This window comes from Neophocaena asiaeorientalis, unplaced genomic scaffold (assembly GCF_003031525.2).
Source record: "Neophocaena asiaeorientalis asiaeorientalis breed wild unplaced genomic scaffold, Neophocaena_asiaeorientalis_V1.1 scaffold236, whole genome shotgun sequence".
Lineage (NCBI taxonomy): Eukaryota > Metazoa > Chordata > Mammalia > Artiodactyla > Phocoenidae > Neophocaena > Neophocaena asiaeorientalis.
This window is the reverse complement of record NW_020173418.1, coordinates 455,343-479,382: the sequence shown is the minus strand read 5'-3', so window position 1 is coordinate 479,382 and position 24,040 is coordinate 455,343. Positions and strand designations below refer to the sequence as shown.

The 24,040-nt window shown below is 41.6% G+C and overlaps 1 protein-coding gene across 4 annotated transcripts in view; it reads left to right on the top strand.

Moving 5' to 3' along the window:
* The window catches only part of OCA2 (OCA2 melanosomal transmembrane protein), a 229,999-nt gene that overhangs the window by 129,760 nt on the left and 76,199 nt on the right, over nt 1-24,040 (top strand). For all 4 annotated transcript variants that reach the window (XM_024747301.1, XM_024747303.1, XM_024747302.1 and 1 more), the window contains exons 16-18: nt 9,607-9,754; nt 12,149-12,206; nt 14,826-14,934. In XM_024747301.1, coding sequence (XP_024603069.1) covers nt 9,607-9,754; nt 12,149-12,206; nt 14,826-14,934 — 315 coding nt within the window. The remainder of the gene's footprint in view (nt 1-9,606; nt 9,755-12,148; nt 12,207-14,825; nt 14,935-24,040) is intronic.

Below are 24,040 nucleotides of genomic sequence, written 5' to 3'. Positions count from 1 at the left end.
GATTGCTTTGGGTAGTAGAGTCATTTTCACAACGTTGCTTCTTCCAATCCAAGAACATGGTATATCTCTCCACTGATTTGTATCATCTTTAATTTCTTTCATCAGTGTCTTATAATTTTCTGCATACAGATCTTTGGTCTCCTTAGGTAGGTTTATTCCTAGATATTTTATTCTTTTTGTTGCAATGGTAAATGGGAGTGTTTTCTTGATTTCACTTTCAGATTTTTCATCATTAGTTTATAAGAATGCAAGACATTTCTGTGCCTTAATTTTGTATCCTGCTACTTTACCAAATTCATTGATTAGCTCTAGTAGTTTTCTGGTAGCATCTTTAGGATTCTCTATGTATAGCATCATGTCATCTGCAAACAGTGACAGCTTTACTTCTTCTTTTCCAATTTGGATTCCTTTTATTTCCTTTTCTTCTCTGATTGCTGTGGCTAAAACTTCCAGAACTATGTTGAATAAGAGTGGTGAGAGTGGGCAACCTTGTCTTATTCCTGTCCTTAGTTGAAATGCTTTCAGTTTTTCACCATTGAGGATGATGTTGGCTGTGGGTTTGTCATATATGGCCTTTATTATGTTGAGGAAAGTTTCCTCTGTGCCTAGTTTCTGGAGGGTTTTTAGCATAAATGGGTGTTTAATTCTGTCAAAAGCTTTCCCTGCATCTATTGAGATGACCATATTGTTTCTCTCCTTCAATTTGTTAATATGGTATGTCACATTGATTGATTCGCGTATATTGAAGAATCCTTGCATTCCTGTAATAAACCCCACTTGATCATGGTGTATGATCCTTTTAGTGTGTTGTTGGATTCTGTATGCTAGTATTATTTGAGGATTTTTGCATCTTTGTTCATCAGTGATATTGGCCTGTAGTTTTCTTTCTTTGTGACATCCTTGTCTGGTTTTGGTATCAGGGTAATGGTGGCCTCGTAGAATGAGTTTGGGAGTGTTCCTCCCTCTGCTATATTTTGGAAGAGTTTGAGAAGGATAGGTGTTCGCTCTTCTCTAAATGTTTGATAGAATTCACCTGTGAAGCCATCAAGTCCTGGGCTTTTGTTTGTTTGATGGTTTTTTGTTTATTTTTCCGGTACGCAGGCCTCTCACTGCTGTAGCCTCTCCCATTGCAGACACAGGCTCCGGATGCGCAGGCCAAGTGGCCATGGCTCACGGGCCCAGCCCCTCCACAGCACGTGGGATCCTCCCAGACCGAGACATGAACCCATGCCCCCTGCCTCGGCAGGTGGACTTGCAACGACTGTGCTACCAGGGAAGCCCCTGTTGGAAGATTCTTAATCACAGTTTCAATTTCAGTGCTTGTGATTGGTCTGTTCATATATTCTATTTCTTCCTGATTCAGTCTTGGCAGGTTGTGCTTTTCTAAGAATTTGTGCATTTCTTCCAGGTTGTCCATTTTATTGGCATAGAGTTGCTTGTAGTAATCTCCCATGATCTTTTGTATTTCTGCAGTGTCAGTTGTTACTTCTCCTTTTTCATTTCTAATTCTATTGATTTGAGTCTTCTCCCTTTTTTTCTTGATGAGTCTGGCTAGCGGCTTATCAATTTTGTTTATCTACTCAAAGAACCAGCTTTTAGTTTTATTGATTTTTGCTATCATTTCCTTCATTTATTTTTCATTTGTTTCTGATCTGATCTTTATGATTTCTTTCCTTCTGCTAACTTTGGGGGTTTTTTTTGTTCTTCTTTCTCTAATTGCTTTAGGTGCAAGGTTAGGGTGTGTATTCGAGATGTTTCTTGTTTCTTAAGGTAGGATGGTATTGCTAAAATCTTCCATCTTAGAACTACTTTTGCTGCATCCCATAGATTTTGAGTCATCCTGTCTCCATTGTCATTTGTTTCTAGGTATTTTTTTATTTCCTCTTTGATTTCTTCAGTGATCACTTCGTTATTAAGTAGTGTATTGTTTAGCCTCCATGTGTTTGTATTTTTTACAGATCTTTTCCTGTAATTGATATCTAGTCTCATAGCATTGTGGTCAGAAAAGATACAGAAAATTTCAATTTTCTTAAATTTACCAAGGCTTGATTTGTGACCCAAGATATGATCTATCCTGGAGAATGTTCCATGAGCACTTGAGAAAAATGTGTATTCTGTTGTTTTTGGATGGAGTGTCCTATAAATATCAATTAAGTCCATCTTGTTTAATGTATCATTTAAAGCTTGTGTTTCCTTATTTATTTTCATTTTGGATGATCTGTCCATGGGTGAAAGTGGGGTGTTAAAGTCCCCTACTATGAATGTGTTACTGTCGATTTCCCCTTTTATGGCTGTTAGTATTTGCCTTATGTATTGAGGTGCTCCTAATGTTGGGTGCATGAATATTACAATTGTTATATCTTCTTCTTGGATTGATCCATTGATCATTATATAGTGTCCTTCTTTGTCTCTTCTAATAGTCGCTATTTTAAAGTCTATTTTGTCTGATATGAGAATTGCTACTCCAGCTTTCTTTTGGTTTCCATTTGCATGGAATATCTTTTTCCATCCCCTTACTTTCAGTCTGTATGTGTCTCTAGGTCTGAAGTGGGTCTCTTGTAGACAGCATATATATGGGTCTTGTTTTTGTATCCATTCAGCCAATCTGTGTCTTTTGGTGGGAGCATTTAGTCCATTTACATTTAAGGTAATTATCGATATGTATGTTCCTATTACCATTTTCTTAATTGTTTTTGGTTTGTTATTGTAGGTCTTTTCCTTCTCTTGTGTTTCTTGCCTAGAGAAGTTCCTTTAGCATTTGTTGTAAAGCTGGTTTGGTGGTGCTGAACTCTCTCAGCTTTTGCTTGTCTGTAAAGGTTTTAATTTCTCCATCAAATCTGAATGAGATCCTTGCTGGGTAGAGTAATCTTGGTTGCAGGTTTTTCTCCTTCATCACTTTCAATATGTCCTGCCAGTCCCTTCTGGCTTGCAGAGTTTCTGCTGAAAGATCAGCTGTTAACCTTATGGGGATTCCCTTGTGTGTTATTTGTTGTTTTTCCCTTGCTGCTTTTAATATGTTTTCTTTGATTTAATTTTTGACAGTTTGATTAATATGTGTCTTGGCATGTTTCTCCTTGGATTTATCCTGTATGGGACTCTCTGTGCTTCCTGGACTTGATTAACTATTTCCTTTCCCATATTAGGGAAGTTTTCAACTATAATCTCTTCAAATATTTTCTCAGTTCCTTTCTTTTTTTCTTCTTCTGGAACCCCTATAATTCGAATGTTGGTGCATTTAATGTTGTTGCAGTGGCCTCTGAGACTGTCCTCAGTTCTCTTCATTCTTTTTTCTTTATTCTGCTCTGCAGTAGTTATTTCCACCATTTTATCTTCAAGGTCACTTATCCGTTCTTCTGCTTGTTATTCTGCTATTGACCCCTTGTAGAGTATTTTTAATTTCATTTATTGTGTTGTTCCTCATTGCTTGTTTCATCTTTAGTTCTTCTAGGTCCTTGTTAAATGTTTCTTGCATTTTGTCTATTCTATTTCCAAGATTTTGGATCATCTTTACTATCATTATTCTGAATTCTTTTTCAGGTAGACTGCCTATTTCCTCTGCATTTGTTAGGTCTGGTGGGTTTTTAATCTTGCTCCTTCATCTGCTGCATGTTTTTCTGTCTTCTCATTTTGCTTATCTTTCTGTGTTTGCTTGTCCTTTTTGCAGGCTGCAGATTCGTAGTTCCCATTGTTTTTGGTGTCTGTCCCCAGTGACTAAAGTTTGTTCAGTGGGTTGTGTAGGCTTCCTGGTGGAGGGGACTAGTGCCTATGTTCTGGTGCTGAGGCTGGATCTTGTCTTTCCAGTGGGCAGGTCCACGTGTGGTGGTGTGTTTTGGTATGTCTGTGGGCTTGTTATGATTTTCGGGAACCTCTCTGCTAATGGGTGGGGTTGTGTTCCTGTCTTGCTAGTTGTTTGGCATAAGATGTCCCACAGTGTAGCTTGCTGGTCATTGAGTGAAGCTGGGTGTTTGTGTTGAGATGGAGATCTCTGGGAGATTTTCACTGTTTGATATTACATGGAGCTGGGAGGTCTCTTGTGCACCAGTGTCCTGAAGTTGGCTCTCCCACCTCAGAGGCACAGCACTGACTCCTGGCTGTCTCACCAAGAGCCTTTCATTCACACGGCTCAGAATAAAAGGGAGAAAAAGTAGAAAGAAATAATGAAAAAGGATAAAAGAATATAAAATATAGGGAGGTAAAATAAAATAAAGTTATTAAAATAAAAAAATAATTATTAAGAAAATAAAATTTTTTAAGTAAAAAAAAAAAAAAAGAAAATGGACAGATAGAACCCTAGGACAAATGGTGGAAGCAAAGCTATACAGACAAAATCTCACAGAGAAGCATACACATACACACTCACAAAAAGGGGAAAAGGGGAAAAAGTAATAAATCTTGCTCTCAAAGCCCACTTTCTCAATTTGGGATGATTCGTTGTCTATTCATGTACAAGATTCAGGGTACATCAAGTTGATTGTGGAGATTTAATCCACTGCTCCTGAGGCTGCTGGGAGAGATTTCCCTTTCTCTTCTTTGTTCGCACAGCTCCTGGAGTTCAGCTTTGGATTTGGCCCCGCCTCGGTGTGTAGGTCACCGGGGGGCATCTGTTCTTCACTCAGACAGGACGTGGTTAAAGAAGCCATTGATTCGGGGGCTCTGGCTCACTCATGCCAGGCGGAGGGAGGGGTTCGGAGTGTGGGGCAAGCCTGCAGCGCTTCTGCCAATTTTTTGATTGGCTTGTTTGATATTGGGTTGTATGAGCTGTTTGTATATTTTGGATTAATATCTCTTGTCAGTTGCATCATTTGCAAATATTTTCCCCCATTCTGTAGGTTGCCTTTCATTTTGTTGATAGTTTCCTTTGCTGTGCAAAAGCTTTTATGTTTGGTTAGGTCCCATTTGTTTATCTTTGCTTTTATTTCTTTTCCTTGGTAAACTGATTTAAGAAAATATTGCTATGATTTATGTCCAAGAAGTTTTACCTATGTTCTCTTCTAGCACTTTACGGTGTCATGTCTTATATTTAGGTCTTTAAACCATTTTGAGTTTATTTCTGTGTATGGTGTGAAGGAGTGTTCTAATTTCATTGATTTACATGAGGATGTCCAGCTTTCCCAACACCACTTGCTGAAGAGACTGTCTTTTCTCCATTGCATATTCTTGCCTCTTTTGTTGTAGATTAACTGACAATAGGTGTTTGGGCTTATTTCTGGGCTCTCTATTCTGTTCCATTGATCTATGTCTGTTTTTGTGCCAATATCATGCTGTTTTGATTACTGTAGCTTTGTAGTATTGTCTGAAGTCTGGGAGGCTTACATAATGGCTATAGAATTTTTGGTAAAGGAACCTCTCTCATTCCTGATATTGGATTTATGTCTTAACTTTTTTTCTGATTAGCCTGTCTAGAGGTTTATCAATGTTACTGATCTCAACCAGCTTTTGATTATATAGATTTTTCTACATTTTTTCTCTTTTAATGATTTATACTCTGATATTTATTATTTATTTTCTCCTGCTTACTTTGGATTTATTTATTTATTCTTCTTTTACTAGTTTCTTCATGCGAGGGTTGAGGTTATTCGTTTATATATATCTTATTTTCTAGTATAGGTATTTAGTGCTCTAAATTTCCTTCTAAGTAGTGGTCTTCCACCAATTTTGATATGTTGTGTTCTACTTCCCTTCAATTCAAATTACTTTCTGATTTCCATTTTGATTTCTTCTTTGATCCTTGGATATTTTAGATGCATTTACCTACACCAAATTTAGGGATTTTTGCAGTTACCAAATTTAATTTCACAGTGGTCAGAGAATATATTTTGTAAAACTTGAATCCTTTTGAATTGATTGAAACCTGTTTTATGGTAGAATGTGGCCTATTCTCATAAATGTTCTATTTGCACTAGAAAACAATATGTATTCTGCTGTTGTTGGTTGGAGTTATGTCAATATGAACAATTAGGTCAAGTTGACTGATAATGTTATTCAGGTCATTCATATTCTTGCTGATTTTCTGCCCACTTGTCTATCAATTATTGAGAGGTGGATATAGAAATCTCTGACTAAGGCTGTGGATTTGTCTATTTATCTTTGCAATTATATGATTTTTTGCTTTACATATTTCAAAATTTTGTTACTAGGGTACATAAATATTTAGGGTTATTATGTCCTCTTGAAGAATTAACACCTTTATCATTATGAAGTACCCTTCCCTATCCATAGTAATATTCTTGCTCTGAAAACTAATTTGATCTTAATGTAGCAATTCCAGCTTTCTGTTAGTGTGGTATATTTTTATCATCCTTTTACTTTTAACCTTTTTGTGTCTTTATATTTAAAGTGCATTTCTTGCAAATAGCTTATAGTTGGGTCTTGCTTTTTTATCCAATCTAATAATCTGTCTTTTAATTGATATGTTTAGATCATTGATATTTAACTTGATTAGTGATATGGTTGAATTTAAGTGTATCATCATGTCACATTTTCTAATTGTGATTTTAGTTATAATTATATCACTAACTTCAAGTGATATTATACCACTTAACATAAAGGATAAGAATCTTATAGTAGTATAATTCTATTTCTCAACTCCTGGCCTAGGTGTCTTCCCCTGAGACTCCTGAATTAGAGCCAGGTGACCCTCCTCTAGGCTCCTGGTAGCCACCACCTCCTGTGAGAGAACACATCCCACATGGTAATGTCTTTGCCTGCTTGTAACATGTATACGGCAACCACAAGTAATGCCACAAGAGGGTGGTTGAGAAGCTTGGAAAGATAGGGGCTGGTGGTAATCAGAGAGGTAGAGATGAGACATCTGATGATGTGTCCTGGTCAGGGCTAGTCAGGCAAAGCAAGAGCTAAAACTTATACAGTGGGATCAGAGCTCACAATGGCACTCACCATTTGAGGATCTTGAGTCTTCCCTAAAGATCTTTGCAGGTCATGGGGGACAATGGGCTATTTGAAAGAATGAATCTATCTATCTATCTATCATCTGTTTTCTTAGGTGGATCAGCCTAGATAGGTAGAAGATAGGTAAATAGGAACATAGATTCCTTGTTTCCATATATCTAACTGTATTTATCTATAGATAGATAAATAGATATATAGATAGTTTCTATAGATGATAGATAGATAAATAGATAGATAGGGCAAACAGTGTTTTATAATTAACCAGGGTTGGGTTGTCAGGAAGTGGCTTCAGTCAAAGGTTACTGAGGAGCAGCAATCAGATTTAGGCAAATGTGAGGAGATGAAGCCTGGATAAGCTGGTGACCTGAGTCAGGAAGACGTGGATCCTGCAAGACCCACACCATCATATCCTGAACTGCTCTTGTGGCCTAGTACTGCCTTAGCTCATGTTCATTTATGATGTATCTTATTTCTCTGTCTAGCTTGTTGGAGGCCTATCTTATAACTTGTCAATTTATTCTTCTCCTTTAACATCTAGCATGGTGTCTGGCACCTATTACATGTTCAGTGCAGAAATGTAGAGGAGAATGACATTGATATGACCAAAATGACATTTCAGGTTCATGTACCTGGAAGATTAATTATGTCATATAAGAACTAAGACAGTGAGGGAAGAGAGAGTTCTTGGGGGAAGATGGAATGTTTATCTGTGAATCTTGTAGCACGAGGTTCAGAAGGCAATATCAGGTAGCTGATTGGGTTCACAGTCTTAGAGCTCAGCAGAGACCAGGTGGGGAAGTGGCAGAGGAGGTACAGAGGAAGCTTGGGAGCCGAGGAGTGGATGCTTGGCTAAACTGAGCTCTGGGTGCAGGCAGTGGATTCCCTTCTCTTGGACAAAATCGCTCTCAACCCAAATTTCCCATGATCGGTGATACATTTATTTTGTCCACAACTAGAAAAATGAAAGTGCACTACTTGAGCATTAACCCATGGGTTGATCTGAGGAGAGTAGCCTGTCCTGTTTGATTTGATGGGCTAGAGGGCAGCAAGGCTCTGGGTGTGCATGAGGGGCTGAAGGTGACACTGGAGAAGACACCTGCAGAAAGGAGCCCTGGGGACCTGGAAGGCCAGATTCAGTTTCTGCTTCTCCAAACACAGAGGTGGAGAGGCTCCCACAGGCTGGCCCGGGAGCTGAGCTGAGCAATGCTCCTGTGTAGCTCTTCAAAGTTGGTCAGCTGCTTGAGAGAGTGGCAGTCACTAATATGGATTGAAAGAATGGCTAGAAAGTCTCTGATACTTTAGGGATGGGCTTTGAATGATATCCACTATATAACGAAGTTCAGAACATTGGATGAAATAATGGCACTCTCTGCACCTTCTCTGAAGCTGCTGCACCACCTTGTTCCCCCATTCCTGTCCCAGTGCAGCATTTGTGTGTGTGTGTGTGTGTGTGTGTGTGTGTGTTCAGCATTTCAGAAACCTAATTCATATGTTTTTATCCTCTTCCTCCTCCTCTTCCTCCTTTTTATATTATCATAACCTCACAGGTTGTTTAATGAGGTGTGAATTATGGAGGTGTGAATTATGTTTATTGAGGGAATTATGGATCTGTTTCTCTGTAGAGGCTTTCAGGTTATACCCAAGTTTCTTCTGTTTTAGTAAGCTCCAAAGAATCAATATGTACTGAATGGAAGTACTTTACTTATCTTCATTCTAAAAACTTTTCATCTTTGAAAGGCTGACCCTTTAGAGAAAACCATGGTGGCATTTTCCTTGTCATTGAGCCCAGGCTTGTGCACTGCTTCACAGGTCTTGGGAGAATTGCCCTGCCTTGACTCTGCTCTGAGCTAGTGTCAACTGATCTAATCCTGCTTGAAAGTGTGTGTTCTTTTAATTTCATCTTGAATTTTTAAGATATGTAGTATAGTGCATTGTACATGAGAAGTGATTCATGAAAATACTGTGCTTCCTTATATTCTTTTAGTGGATATTTTGAGAAATTTATGTAGTATCTTTAACAGTAAACTAGAGGTTAAAAGTAAAATTTCATAAGATATTCTAGTATTTTAGGAGCCAATGAATTGGCAATTCATTTTTCTCTTCTCTATCAGAAGAGGTTTAAATTCATTGATGGGTGAAAACTTGCCTCATTCTTTTAATTTCAGAAGTGCATAAAGTTGTCTACATTTCTCTCCTTTGTGTACTTTCATAGACGCAAGCTCAACTTGGGGGCCTGGTCAGGAGGGAGGGCTCTCCCCATCTCCTGCTATTACCAAATGCCCTACTGGGGAGACCAGGCACCACCTACTACACTTGTATTTCTGATGTGTATTAGATCTGTTTCAAAGATTGGGCAATGTCTGGATTTTGAACTGAGATCTGAACTACTGGCTCCAAGAAGTAATTTCTTGGGAGGGAAAAAGTTTGTTGGGTGCTAACTTTCATACGCCTATTCAAGAATTTATTCTTCACCCAAAGAGTTGAAATTATCTTTGCATCTACTGTAATTTTTAAAAGTGAGCTTTGTCTTCTGGTTCTCTCATAATAACATGAAAGCTAAGAAGCCACTGCTTTGGTTTGGTCCTTGGAGATCTGCATCACAGGTGTGTGTTTTCTGTTCTTGGAGGGTGCTGAGGGGAGTAGGTGCTGATGTCTGACATTGCAGGAGAATGAAGCCTTGGCTTTCCTTTCCTGCAGAACTGAAGCATGAGATCCATGTCTGGCGCCTTACTGCACAGCGCATCAGCCCAGCCAGCCGTGAGGAGACAGCGGTTCGAGGTCTACTCCTGGGGAAGGTGCTGGCACTGGAGCGCTTGCTGGCCCGAAGGCTGCACAGCTTCCACAGGTATCAAGTCAGGCCCTGCTCAGACCACTCTTGGTTTACAGCAGTGGTTCTTATCTTTACCAGTTATACTCAATGGTTGGATTGTATCAACAACCTATTTATGACCACCCTAAGAGTGTCCAAATGTCATGTGCAAAATGTGAGCTAAAGTGATTGTGAAGAGTACCCCATGGTACTGCGAAAGAGTAACACTAGCTGCATGCTACTAAGTAAGTTTTGGGTGCCATACCCTGTGCTAAACCTGTTATGATGCAGCATTTTATTTAACTCTCACTTAGCTCTCTGGAATGTGTGCTGATATTAGCCCCAGCTTAAGGATGAGAAAACTGAGGCTCAGAGAATTTGAGCAACTTGCCCAGGGCTTTGCATCTAGGAAAGAGTGATGCCAGGAATTGAGTTCACACTCAACTACTGCCTGTCACACTTCACACCTAACACGTTGCATAATAAAAATTAAAAATATATATATATAAAACAAACTAATCTAAAAAAATATTCTCCCAGTAGTTGATTTTCCAGGAGCTCAAAGAATACCTAATTCCTGCTCAATTCATTTCTTGGAGTTTTTTTTTTTTTTTTTTTTTGGCCATCTTATGGCATGTGGGAAATTAGTTCCCTGACTAGGGATTGAACCAGGGCCCCCTGCATTGGAAGCACAGAATCTTAACCACAGGACCACCAGAGAAGTCCCTTGAGTTTGTTTTTAATCAAAGCTGAGACCTAACAGTAACAGTGAGGTGCTGAGTTTTTCCTCCCCACTCTGATGAGGTGCTGAGTTCCAACCTGTCTTTACGCTGGAAGTACTGACAGAAAGAGCGAGAGCCTGCTCACTCCTCAGGGATGTGGAAGCATTCCTGCAGTAGGGTTGAGAACTGGGTGGAGATGAGAAGTCTGTCACGGCAAGGGGAAATGTGAGTTCTTGTGAAGGTAGTGAGAATGATCTTACATATTGCAGTTTGCTGAGACCAGCCCTGTGTTCCCAGAGAGCAGGCAAGCAGACTGAGGACAGGAGCTGGGCACAGTGCCAGTGCCAACCACTGAGGGCTGTCTAGTGTGGCTGTAGCCTGGTCTGAGAGTGGGGGGAGAAGGCCACAGGCGAGTATGTAGAGACTCACTCTGTCTAGAGATGTAGCCCAGTGTGAAGCACTGTCTCAGCATCCTCAGCTCCATCTCATCTCAGGACCTACCTGTATCCTGTGACGCTGGAGAAGCAGGACCTGGTACCCCCAGGCTACTGGAAGGCCCTGAGTTGCAGGCTGGGGACAGAGTGACCAACTTCAACAATAGGCATGGATCTTAAAAGGAAAAACTTTGTAAATTAAAGATGCAGGAGTAAATTGCCCTGAATGTATTTAATCTACTGGCCTTCAAGTTTCAACGTGTTCCATCTGGTATGGATGTTAAGACACAGTCAGTGTATCTCAGGGTTAAAATGTGAAGAATTCACCAAGTTTCCATCAACTCATCCTGTTTTGATCACAGAAAGGGAAACTGAGGCCCAGAGAGGGCAGTGGCTTTGTAAGGCCACACAGTCACTGGAAGCAGATAGTAATGAGGGTGATCTAAGGCATGTGCTAACTCTTCAGGTCCTGTTTCCACATTTTATTTTTAAAAATTGTCCTTAGAACCATTCAGTTGGGTCTGCTGTGATTTCCTTTAGGGTCTGTACTGGCTGTGTGGTCGACCTCCACTGACACTATGACACGTGAGTGCTCATGAAGACTAAATTCTCCACCACACAGCTTCTTTTTCCTAACTGGTGAGGGAGGAAATAAAGCAGAAAAGAAAAGATGAGTTGATAGGAAAGGTTAAAAAAGAATGGCAAGTTGGAACAAATAGAGGTGACAAATGGAAATAGAGATGGGCGGATACCATGACCAGAGGGGGAAGGAAGCAGACATAAGTGCTTCAAAGTAGATTTCCAATTGATAAAAATCACCACTAAAGCAAGTGGCATTTCTTTTACTGTTTTTTCCCTTTAATTAAATTATAAATATAACACATCCTCATTTTGAAAAAAGATTCAGAAAATTAATAAGTAAAAAGAGGAAAACCAAGGTGGCTTACTGTCTCATTCCCCTGTTGACATTCTGGCCAGTGTTCTTCTGACGTTTCCTGTGCTATGCTCGCACATGCCTCATTGAACCGTCCGGTCATTTCATGTATTACTTTTCCTTGGGAATCTAGAATGAGCATCTTTTCCAATTCATGAACCCAGTTCTACCAGGCTCCTTACACCACGAGGCCTGCCCCATTCTGTGGCCGCACCTGGCGTCACACTGTGGACGGCGTCCAGGCCAGGGGACCATGCTGTGTGCCACTGCTGAATGCCACCTTGCTGGCCTCACCGCTCGATGCCACCAGGAAAATGATGTCTGCCCTTTTCTCTTTTAGACAGATCTCACAGGAAGATAAAAATTGGGAGACCAATATCCAGGAGCTACAAAGAAAGGTATTGTGGTTTCTTTTCTCAGGGATTCCTTGAAGAACAGAGTAGATTCCTTTTCCTTACTTCATGTGAAGTTGCAACTGAAAGTCATCTTTCTTTTATTCCTGTAGTTGTACACAAGACATAAGTTATTTCCAGGAATTAATGGGAAAGATAATTTTCCAGACATGGTAGGCTTATTTTGTCCAGGAATTTAAAAGGTAAACTTATTATGTTCCTTTAAAATAGGGCAGTACTTTCTGTGGTTAGCCGGCTCTCAGCTCCCCCTGACCCTGAAAGGCAAGTCTGTGGTTCCCATTGTGTGGGTGAGGAGATGGAGGCCAAGACAAGGGAGGCGTGCTGCTTGAGATGGAACACCTTTTGGGGCAGAGATGGGGTGTATGTCTTCTGTTGTACGGCTCTGACATTGGGAGGCAAAGCTCATTTTGGGCTCTTTTGCTCACTTTCCCACCTAGGTGGAATTTCTCAGCCCCCCTGAGGACACATAATGCCCCTCTCCCAGCTCAAGATCTGCTGGAAGTCATTTATATCTTCATGAAATTTCAAATCCAGGTAGTTTCTTTCCTAGGGAGAGGTTGAATACCCACTCTCTAATTATGATAGGAACATTTTGTCCTTCGCTAAAGGAAATTTAGACATTGGGACCTGGTAGATAACATGTTCTTTGAGTTTGTCCTTCCAGCATCTGTCCCACTCAGATGGTCAGGGTTAGGGAAGACAGGTGTGGCTATGACATTTTTCTGGCTTCAGGCTTAAACGGACCCTGCCCACTTTTTCTAGTAGTTCTGGCTGCAAGTTAGGGATGAGACTGCGTACCTCTCTGTATACCTGGTGGACAAGGACTGGGGAGCTGGGCATTACCCCTGCATTGTTTCTCAGACTTCTCACTTTGATGACCTCAGATAACCAAAGGATAAAATTTGACAGGCACCCCAAAATAACAGAGTACAAACTTTGATCATCTTATACCAGCCGAGTGATGCTGGAATATTCTTTGACCTCCCTGCTCCCTCCATTTCCAATCCTGGAGTCGACCATGGTAATACCCAGTTTCTGTGGTTAACCTGGCCCAGGGAGATACCATGCCCGTTTCTTCCTGATTCTCCATCACAGACTCATCTAGCAAAATTGGCTTCCTTGGTGGGGGAAGGGGAAGATGAGTGGGGGCCAGCCAAGCCTTGGCAGTGGGTGGGGAAGGAAAACAGGAGCTCCCAAAGCAGCCCCCATGGCGTGTGAGCAGGGGGCCAGGGGCTGCTGCCAGAGTCGTTGTGACACAGAGGGGTATGCTTGTGGTTTTTATGGCAGCAGCTTTAACTGTGTGACCAGAGAAATCAAGAGAGAATACCTATCTCTAACTCTACCTATACCTACACCCATACTCATGTCTGTGTCTATGTCCATGTCCATGTCTATACCCCTGTCTATACCCTTGTCTCTATCTACATCTATCTCTACATCTATATCTTTATCTATACCCATATCTTACCCATGGCTCTGTCTATATCTACCCATACCTACACCTGGATCTATATTTATATAGCCTTATCTATATTTACATGTAGACCTGGATATCTTAGGCATAGACTAACAGACAGAGGTGCTAGTGGGACCACACTGAGGAAAGGGCATAGTGCAGTTGTTGGTTCACACCATGGACTGTGATTCACACAGGGGCCTAGTTAGATGTATGTGCTTCTTGGGACCTAACTCCCTGCCCCAGTCCCACACAGCACAGCACCCTTTGGTGACCTTGTCCTATCTTGCCCTGTGGCTCAGGCCCACTGGAAGGAGGCCTGCAACTCCAAGGTTAAGGAAGGTGCTGCAGAGTACCTCCCCTCGTCCCCTGAATGCCTGGGGCAGGATCCCATATGTGTCATCTGGTGACTAGGGGACTGCTAAGTGCATTCAGCAGAAGTCCTGTTATTGCAAGAACATTTTAACCTCAGTACCACATGAGCAGAGATTTGCATAATAGAGGGAAAGTTAAACTAAAAGGCTATTAACACACAGTACCCGTGGAAATGCATGTGTCTTGAAGGGCCAGGTCCCTGGAGGTTAATGTGCAGGCTTCACAATGGCTTTATTTTATCTGATGCTGGCAGTGGGCCTGGGAACAGCTTAGCATCTCTGTGTCATATTGAAAATGCATTTAGTCAGGTGTCATTTAAAAGGATTGTACTGGGCTTCCCCGGTGACGCAGTGGTTGAGAGTCTGCCTGCCGATGCAGGGGACGCGGGTTCTTGCCCCAGTCCGGGAAGATCCCACATGCCGCGGAGCGGCTGGGCCCGTGAGCCATGGCTGCTGAGCCTGCATGTCCAGAGCCTGTGCTCCACAACAGGAGAGGCCACAGCAGTGAGAGGCCCGTGTACCGCAAAAAAAAAAAAAGGATTGTACTATATTTTTTATGTTTATTTTTCATAGATTTTGATTTCAAGATTTTGAACGATCTAATCTTAAATCTGTAGTTTTCCTTGTAACACATGATCTTATCTTTCAAGTTCAAGTTGCTATATTTTTCGTCATAAGGAGAAATTTGTAGTGATTCAAATCACGTAGGATTGTGGACACATTGCAGAAATCAGATTACACTGAGTAAATGAGTTGTGTTTTCCTCTCTCACAGCACAGGATATCAGACAGGATTCTGCTCGCCAAATGCCTGACAGTGTTGGGATTTGTTATCGTCATGTTCTTTCTCAATTCGTTTGTCCCTGGTGTTCATCTTGATATTGGTGAGTCTAATTTTTGGGGTAGCTTTTGTTGATAGGCTTTCCAAGTGACATCACAGTCTGGAAGGGGATGTTTCAAAGCTTGTTCCCAGATGCTGGTGAGGGCTGAGAGGGATAGTTTTCTGGAGGAGAGGGAGAGGAGGACAGAGAGGGTGAGAGAGAGATACATCTCAGTGCCTTGGGTCCTCAGCCCCTCCAGGTTTAACATTAGAAGGGATAGAGAACAGGGTGGATAGCATCATCTCTATCATACTTAATAATCAGATCTTCAAACTGTTACCTAAGAAACACCTCTAGAAGAGATAAGAGGTCATATCATCAAGGCCACAGTCCTGCAGTTTGTGCAACCTGACCTGACGATTAGATGAGAGACATTAGTGAAGGGGCCAGAGAATTACAAGAAGTCTACGCTGATCCTTCTCCTTACCCAATGGTGCATCCATTTTCCCTATGCAACAGAACTCCATTCTCCCACCTGCTCCCATAGATTTCTCTTCTCTTGCTTTCACAGTCTTATGGCTCTCACTTTGTACTTTCCCAAAATCTAGGTTGCGTGGCCCATCCCCACCTGACACATGGCCATCTTGTAGAATGAGTTCACCAGATATCGTGTTTACCCTGGCATTCTTCTACTCTCCATCAACATTTTCATGTTACTTAGATCTTTCTAGTTGATTTAATAGTTATCTCTATTGGTGTCATTATTTAAAACAAAATAAAACCACTTCCAAAACCCACCTCACATGAAAGTATAGATATAAAGTTAAATTTGAGGAAGTGTCAAGGAGCATTTTCTTTAAACAAAATCTTTACCTATGGTTTTCCTTCAAAAGTGAGCTCTGCTAATATGTTTTTATAAAAATTTGACTTACTGCAACATTTGAAGAATATAACTTCTGTAGAAAGCAAAGCTTCTTAACTGTGTAAAATAGATGGATAACATGGTCAGGCTTAGTTATTCGAACAACAGCATTGCTCCTTTAGTTCTTGGCTACCACTAGGAATCTTTATATCTCTAAAGATTAAACAAGTACAACAAAATTGGTATTTTGTGGGCATACAGGTTCCATTAGATAATTCTTTTGGGTGTTCACAAATTATTTTGTTGTGGTCCGAGCGCGGGTTGGAAAAGAATTTCCAGACACAAGACAGAATGTAAGGAAGATAGGGTTTATTACAGAAGGGTCACTGCAAGAACAGTGGACTGACTTCCCGGTAGTCAGGGAAAGTCGACAATGAGCATGGGTTGCTTGTCTGTTTTTATAGCCGGGGAACCTGTAAGTCATCTGCTGACTGGGCAGAGTACGTATACTTTCAGTGTGCTGAGCGAGAGAAAAACAGGGCAAATGTCTTTCCTTATATGGAATGGGAAAGGGACAGGGCATGGTGCTTGGGAGGGCTCTGGGTCATTGCAATGGTCGCATTGTGACAGAGTGATGGGAGTCCTGTAACTCTTTGTTCTGGCAATATTCGCCCTTTGAGTTTACCTTGTTCTTTGTCCTTGGAGCACACCACATTTCCCCCTCTCTTTATTTAAAGGGCCAATTCTTTGGCCCTATTGGATCCCTGCTCATGTCTACCTACCTGCCTAGCTCCTTCTCAGGTGTTTGGGAACCCTTTTTGTAAGGAGAATGGCCGACAATCTCTCTGGCTGCTTCCTGCTGGTTGGGGGCATCGTAGGGGCCCTGGGTTCCTGATGCCTGCTCTGTCAGGGTGTGTTCACGGAGGGAGATGAGAGTCCAGGGAATGATAAGAAGGCTTGTTCCAATGTAGTCCGTGTGCCAGCTGGCTGGTACCCTTGTTGTAGCACCATCTGGAAGTGAATCTTTTGAACCTGTTGGGAGATGAACTTAGATAATGTGTTAATAATGCAGGGGCCAAGCAACATAAGGAAAGCTATCAGGATTAATGGTCCCGACAAGGGCAATAGCCATGTCCATATCTGGATCCCCACAGAGGAGAGGAGGCTAGAAAGCCAGCTGGGGCCCTGTCCTGCCCTCTCTTTTAAATCTTCTATTAATTTGATGTTTTTCTTTAGAATCTGAAGGTTTTCTTCAATCTGGCTGGAGGTATTCAGCAGCATATCTAATTTAGCAGGGCACAGACACTCTCTGCCTCGGCTGTTATAACATTAAGGACCCTCCTATTTTGTAAGACCACCTCGGCCGGAGAGCCTAGGGCTGACTGCTGTTCCTCAATGGCTGCTACCGTAGCCTTCCAAGATTCCTGGTCCATGATGGTGAGATTGAGAACACTCCTCTGTAAGAGGGGTATGCCTGCAAACCAAAAGAGCCCTCTAAAGACACTATGTATTATGTTGGGCCTATCAAGAATTGGTTTATTGTAAGCATGTCTAGTCAGTGGTTTATTTTTGTCTCTCCCAGACAGGTCTTAAGGCCTCCTCAAGGAAGGACCCAAGGTTGGGAATGCCTCCTGAGGAAGCTAAATCCTTTGTAACGGTCGCCTCTGGGACCACAGCACTAATTGTGCGGGAGCCCCCTTCAAAGTGTGGGAAGATCCAGATAGACCCCGTTACCACATAGAAATGAAAATCCAGTGCCCCTCAAAGATACCCCTGTTGTGGGTCCCTAGAGCCAGGCCCTGACCTTTTGGGAGTTTTCCTCTGGAAATAGACTGGGGTCCCATGGCCTAGGATTAGATTGGGAAGGCCAAACTCTGAGGAAGTAATCATCTATACATAAAGGGGAGAGTCCAGGCTCTGACTTATTATGAGTGTGACGGGGGGAATTGGCATAACAAATTTCTGAATATTAGCTGAATTATATTATATTTTGGAGGAGAATCTCGCCAGGAGGTTAAACTAAGTGTCCAGTGGTCACACCGATCCCCATGTATTTAGTTCCAAGGGCCGAGCTGTTTATGGGGATATGGTCTTCATTAATATATTTCTTAGTCTCATTTTTCCTTGAATTTCTCCAACACAAAGTGAAATTAGCTTCATGTACATCATATTTATTTTCCTCTGACCAGGGATTCCACTCCAGGCTAGTCTGATTAAAATTGCGGGTATAGTTACAAAGAGTCATTTAGCCAGCCCAAAACTGGTCCCCGTCCATCCAGGTTTTGGAAACAGAGCTGTGCCTCATCTGCCCAAGCTTGGGCTAATGCCCATATCCTGTTTTTCTCTTCATGAATACAAGTGGTCAGGACTACATGAATGTCTTGCCAGGTCAGGTCAGAGGCTATAGTGAGGGCCTGAAATTCCTTAATAAAAGCGGTGGGATCCAGACTGAAGGAACCTAACTTGTTTTGAATTTGGGAAATGTCAGACATGGGAAAGGGAACATGGACTCTAATAGTGCCCATGTATCCATTTGCTACTTCCCTTAAGGGAAGCATATTAGAATCTGTTTCCTGGTGTTGGGCAGTCCTCGATCTTATGTGGGGAGGGAAGGGGGGTTTTCGCCCTGGTAAGGGAGTGGCTGTTGGACAGCTGTGGGTTGAGGTGGGGTGGGTGCTGAAGCAAAAGGGGTTGATGGGGTGGAGGACAGGAAGGGTCGAGTAGAGGATCGTCTAGGAGATCTGATGGAGAGGGAGACAGAGGGGGTCAGGGGGATAAGGCAGCAACAGAAAGACACATGCAGCATGAGTCTCTCAGATTGGGATTCTAAGTAAGGGCTATAAAGGTCTGGACATAAGGAACCTCTGAGTCCTTTCCTTGTTTCTGGCAAAAAAGATCAAGTTGGAGGATCGTGTTATAATTTAGTATGCCATTGAGAGGCCATTTTTCTTGGTCCCCCAGTTTATACTGGGGCCAAGCTGTGTTACAAAACAAAATGAGCCTCTTCTTTTTGTGATTTTCAGGGTCAAATATTTTTCCAGTTCCTGAGGATACAGCCGAGGGGTGAGTCTAAGGGAGGCCCCTAAGACATAGCAGAACCCATTCTTAGCTTATATGCCATAGAATGGGGGTACTGAGAGTCACCTGCTGACAGAAAGCCATCCTCATTGTCGCAGTGATCTCTCCATGTGATTAATGCACAAAATAGGCCGACAGTCCCAACAGTTGTGTCTGACAGTGAGAGGTGACCCCTGAGCATGTGACTAAGGTACAAACCATGTGACTGAGGCACAAACAGTGCGACTAAGGCACCATGCAACTCAGGCAAAGAAAGAAAGAGAGAGAGATACCCAGGACCCACCAGGTGACTCACCATTTGGCGATTCCCTGAAACGTGAAAAGGCACTCCTGGGATGGCTCAGATGCAGCCTGAGCTCCTGTAAGTCAATCCAGATGGAGAAAAAGGTGAAAGTAACATAGAAGACAGGCTGAGGAATCCACCTCGTGGTCCTGCTAGGAAGGTGGCAGCCAAGGGGAGGGGGCTCAGTGTTCTGCTTGAACCAATTTGTGCCTCACAGAGCATGGAAGTTGTCTTGCTGGGGGTAGACACCCTAACAACCTGATCTGTTCCGTGACTCCCTTATCCTTTCACGGGAGTCTTCAAGTGGCAGGCACCCTAATGGCTTTTAAATGCCTGACCCATGCCCGCACAATATCAATTGGCCTAGTCCTCAGAAGGAAGACAGAGGCACCCTCACCCATTCTGGGCAGCAGTTATTGGGTTGAAGTGAGCCGTGGAGCCTTCGGAACACACCAGGGTGTGGCCCCGGCCAGCGTCCCTGTTGCTTCCACGGCAACTTGCCTGTTCACAAAGGGCCCCAGGAAATGAGGAGAGGAGGTGGGGGAGGAAAGGAGGTGGGGGAGGAGATCCCCCCAAGAGATATCCCCATATGGACCACCAAAATGTCGTGGTCTGAGCGTGGGTTGGAAAAGAATTTCCATACACAAAGCAGAATGTAAGGAAGATAGGGTTTATTAAAGAGAAGGGTCACTGCAAGAACAGTGGACTGACTTCCCGGTAGTCAGGGAAAGTCGACAATGAGCATGGGTTGCTTGTCTGTTTTTTTTTCTTTTTTTTTTTTTAACATCTTTATTGGAGTATAATTGCTTTACAATGGTGTGTTAGTTTCTGCTTTATAACAAAGTGAATCAGTTATACATATACATATGTTCCCATATCTCTTCCCTCTTGCATCTCCCTCCCTCCCACCCTCCCTATCCCACCCCTCCAGGCGGTCACAAAGCACCGAGCTGATCTCCCTGTGCTATGTGGCTGCTTCCCACTAGCTATCTACCTTACGTTTGTTAGTGTATATATGTCCATGCCTCTCTCTCGCCCTGTCACAGCTCATCCTTCCCCCTCCCTATATCCTCAAGTCCGTTCTCCAGTAGGTCTGTGTCTTTATTCCTGTGTTACCCCTAGGTTCTTCATCACATTTTTTCCCTTAAATTCCATATATATGTGTTAGCATACGGTATTTGTCTTTTTCTTTCTGACTTACTTCACTCTGTATGACAGACTCTAGGTCTATCCACCTCATTACAAATAGCTCAATTTCATTTCTTTTTATGGCTGAGTAATATTCCATTGTATATATGTGCCAGCCAGGGAACCTATAAGTCATCTTCTGACTGGGCAGAGCATGTATACTTTCAGTGTGCTGAGGGAGAGAAAAACAGGGCAAATGTCTTTCCTTATATGGAATGGGAAAGGGACAGGGCATGGTGCTTGGGAGGGCTCTGGGTCATTGCAATGGTCGCATTGTGACAGAGTGATGGGAGTCCTGTAACTCTTTTTTCTGACAATATTGGCCCTTTGAGTTATCTTGTTCTCTGTCCCTGGAGCACACCACATATTCTGCTTGTTTTCTTTATTTTTTCTCCATGTTGGCAAAGGTTATTAAGCTTGAAGGAAAGTTACTGTCTCAGCTACAGGAGCTTTCAAATCTATAATATTTCACTGGTAGCTACTTTATGAGAAACAGGTCATAAAATTGTATTTAAACTTCACCATCATACTTACAATTGTTCTGCTTACAACTTTTTAAAATTGAAGTATATTTGAATTACAATGTTGTGTTACTGCCATACAGTAAAGTGACTCAGTTATACATATATATACATTCTTTTTCATATTCTTTTCCATTGAGGTTTATTGAATATAGTTCCCTGTGCTATACAGTAGGACCTTGTTATTTTGTTTCTAACTTTATTTGAGATTCTACTTTAAAAGAACACGTCACACATTTTAAAGACTGAAGAAATGTATTGGAGTTTGCATGCAATTTTGTTAGCATTTGGCAGTGGTATTTGTAGAAATGATAATACTTTTAAAAGTTAAAGTCACATCTTTTCCCATATCTATGGACTTTAAAAAATCTTGATTACCATGAAACTTTTTATTTTAGCCTGAGAAGTCTATACTTTTTACTAAGATGTCACATCGTTTTTTGTGTGTTGTTGCATCTGGGATTGAAAGGTTTATTTTGTTTCTGCTTTCAAATCTCGTGTTTTCAGTTAGGATTGTGTACAAATGATTTTATCTGGGGATCCTAGAACACGTAATCTGTATATTTGCATATTCACTGTGATGGGAAAGAGTTAGGTTGACTAAGAGAAAGGCTTGATTAGCATATATGTTAAATGGAATACAGTTTCCTTAGAGTTACAGTAACTCTCTTAATGGGAACAGGGGCAAATTTAATGCAAGATCTTCCCAGGGCTTCAGCAGATAGAGATGTGATCGTTCGTCTTTGGTGAAGTGCTGTTTTGAATATGACATACTGGGTAAGTTGAGCATAATACAATGTAATGCCATATAACATGAGGTGATGTCACATTACACAACATGCGTCATGTAACATGTGACATCATATAACACAATGTGATGCCACATGACAAGGTGGTATCATATAAGGTGCACCATGTAACACAATGTAACATCACATAATACAATGTGGTGTCATATAACACCATGTCATGTCATGTAACAAAACATGACATCATATAATACATTCCTTTATTTAAACATCATAACCTAAGCACAGCAATGATTATCATTATTTTTTCTTCTTACTTTATTTTTTAAATTATCATAGAGCAAAACTGATTTTTCTTTTCAAATTCAAAATTCTATGAACTTTAACAAAGATGTATATTTATGTAACTGCCACTATAATCAGAATACAGAATAGTTCCGTCACCCCTCCCAAAATTTCTTTGTGTTATTCTTTTGTATCACCCTCTGCCTTAACCCTGGTGACTCCTGATATGTTCTCCATCACTATAGTTTTGTCTTTTGGAGAATGTCATATACATGGAATCAGACAACCTTTGGAACTGACTTCTCTCACTCAGATTCATCCAAGTTGTTGCAGGTATCAATAGTTCATTCTTTTTGTTGCTGAGTATTCTTCCATGGTACGGATATGCCACATTTTGTTTATCCATTGGCCCCTTGAAGGGCATTTGGGTTGTTTCCAATTTTTGATGATTGTGAGTAGAGCTACTCCAAACATTTGTGTACATGGTTTTGTGTGAACTTAGGTTTTTATTTCTCTTGGGTAATTACCAAAGAGTGGGACTGCTGGATCATATTGTGAGTGTGTGTTTAGCTTTAAAAAAAGCTGCTGCACCACTTTTCAGAGTGACTGTAGCACTTTGCACTTCCACAGTAGTATATGGGAGCTCCAGCAGCTCTACATCCTCACCAGCATTTGGCATGATTAGATTATGCCTTAAATCTAGAACTCATGCTTTATAATCATGTTTACCTCTCTGTCCCCTGGTATCCCCCTCCCCAGCTAGATTCAAGGGCATGGTCCATGTCTTCTAGGCTTTTCTCTACTCAGTGCCTTGTGTTAAGGCCTGACACATTAGTAGATACAATATATAGGTATATGGAATGCATGAACAAACTTCTTATTGATTCTTATAGATTCCAACTTATTTCATGATTGTGAGAATATCATGTGTGGCTGACTCAGCCTGTGTTCTCTAGAGAGCAAAGCCTTGTGTGGGTGTTCTTCATTGGAGAGTATGATCCCAGGAAAGAGAAGTAAGGGACAGAGAAGTAGGGTGGTGAAGGGAGTGAGTCAAAACAAGGCTGAATCACTATCTGGCTACATTATGGGCCACTGGTCACTCCATACAGTAGGATTGTCTGAGAAGAAACACGAGGTGTGTCTCAGGACTGTCTATGGGGTTGCAGAGAGAAAGAGGGAACATTTATCCATTGGTCCAAGTTCTTTCCCATGGAATGCCAACTTGCAGGTGCATCCAGCTAATAAATGCATGAAGGCCACGCAACAGAGGAGCCCCAGCTGGGAAGCAGCTGTTGGTGCATGGGCTCAAAGACAAATTTGGTCAGGGTGCACCTGTATGAGGACATGTTTACACAGAGCTGGCCACTGCCATAAACTTCTGGTGAGTGACTGGACAACCCTGAAGGACCCAAGTGCAATAGGTGGCACAACAGTGAAGAAAGAAAAGTGACTAAGGGCCATGGTCACAATTCATATGCATCTGGCAAAGAGATAGTTCCCCGATGTGCAGGGATCTTTATCTAAAATGTACACTGGAATTAACTCCATATTGCTCAAGCTGTTACGTACAGACAGGTCCATAGTCTCCACATGAAATTCTTGGTGCCAGATATGTTTCAAAATTCAGATATTTTTGTTTATATTTTATGAAGACAATTAAGTGTACACACAATTTTATATGATGGAACAACCCCGAGAGGTTCAGGCCCAGCACCCTGTCCTCCGAACATTAGTAATTCTACAGTGAAACCTGAATATTTTCTACAAGGTGGGACAAATTATGACCACAGATAGCCTCATTTCAGTTCAAATCAGGTTTTGTTGAATTTTGACATAAAACATAAAAAATTTGCTTTTCCAAACTTTAGGATTTTAGAATCGTGGATAACTGATTATGAAAACTATAGGAATCAGCAAGCTGGATTCAAAATGTTATCTTTGTCTTTAAAATTTAAAACCTTGATTAACAATTTTCTAGGTCTCCTTCTTTGATAATTAGCTCAGAACGTCCCCCTAGGTTCTCTCACAATGAGTTTGATTAGATTTCAGTTCCGGAGATATTTCTGTAATTATTTCCTTGCTATGGTTTCAAGGAAACTGGTGTTGTCAGTGTCCTTTGTTGAGAAATTTTATTGTCTTTGTTAAAGTATTTTTAGCTACCAGTAAAACAAGCTACTTGATATCAAGCAAAATAGGGGATTAT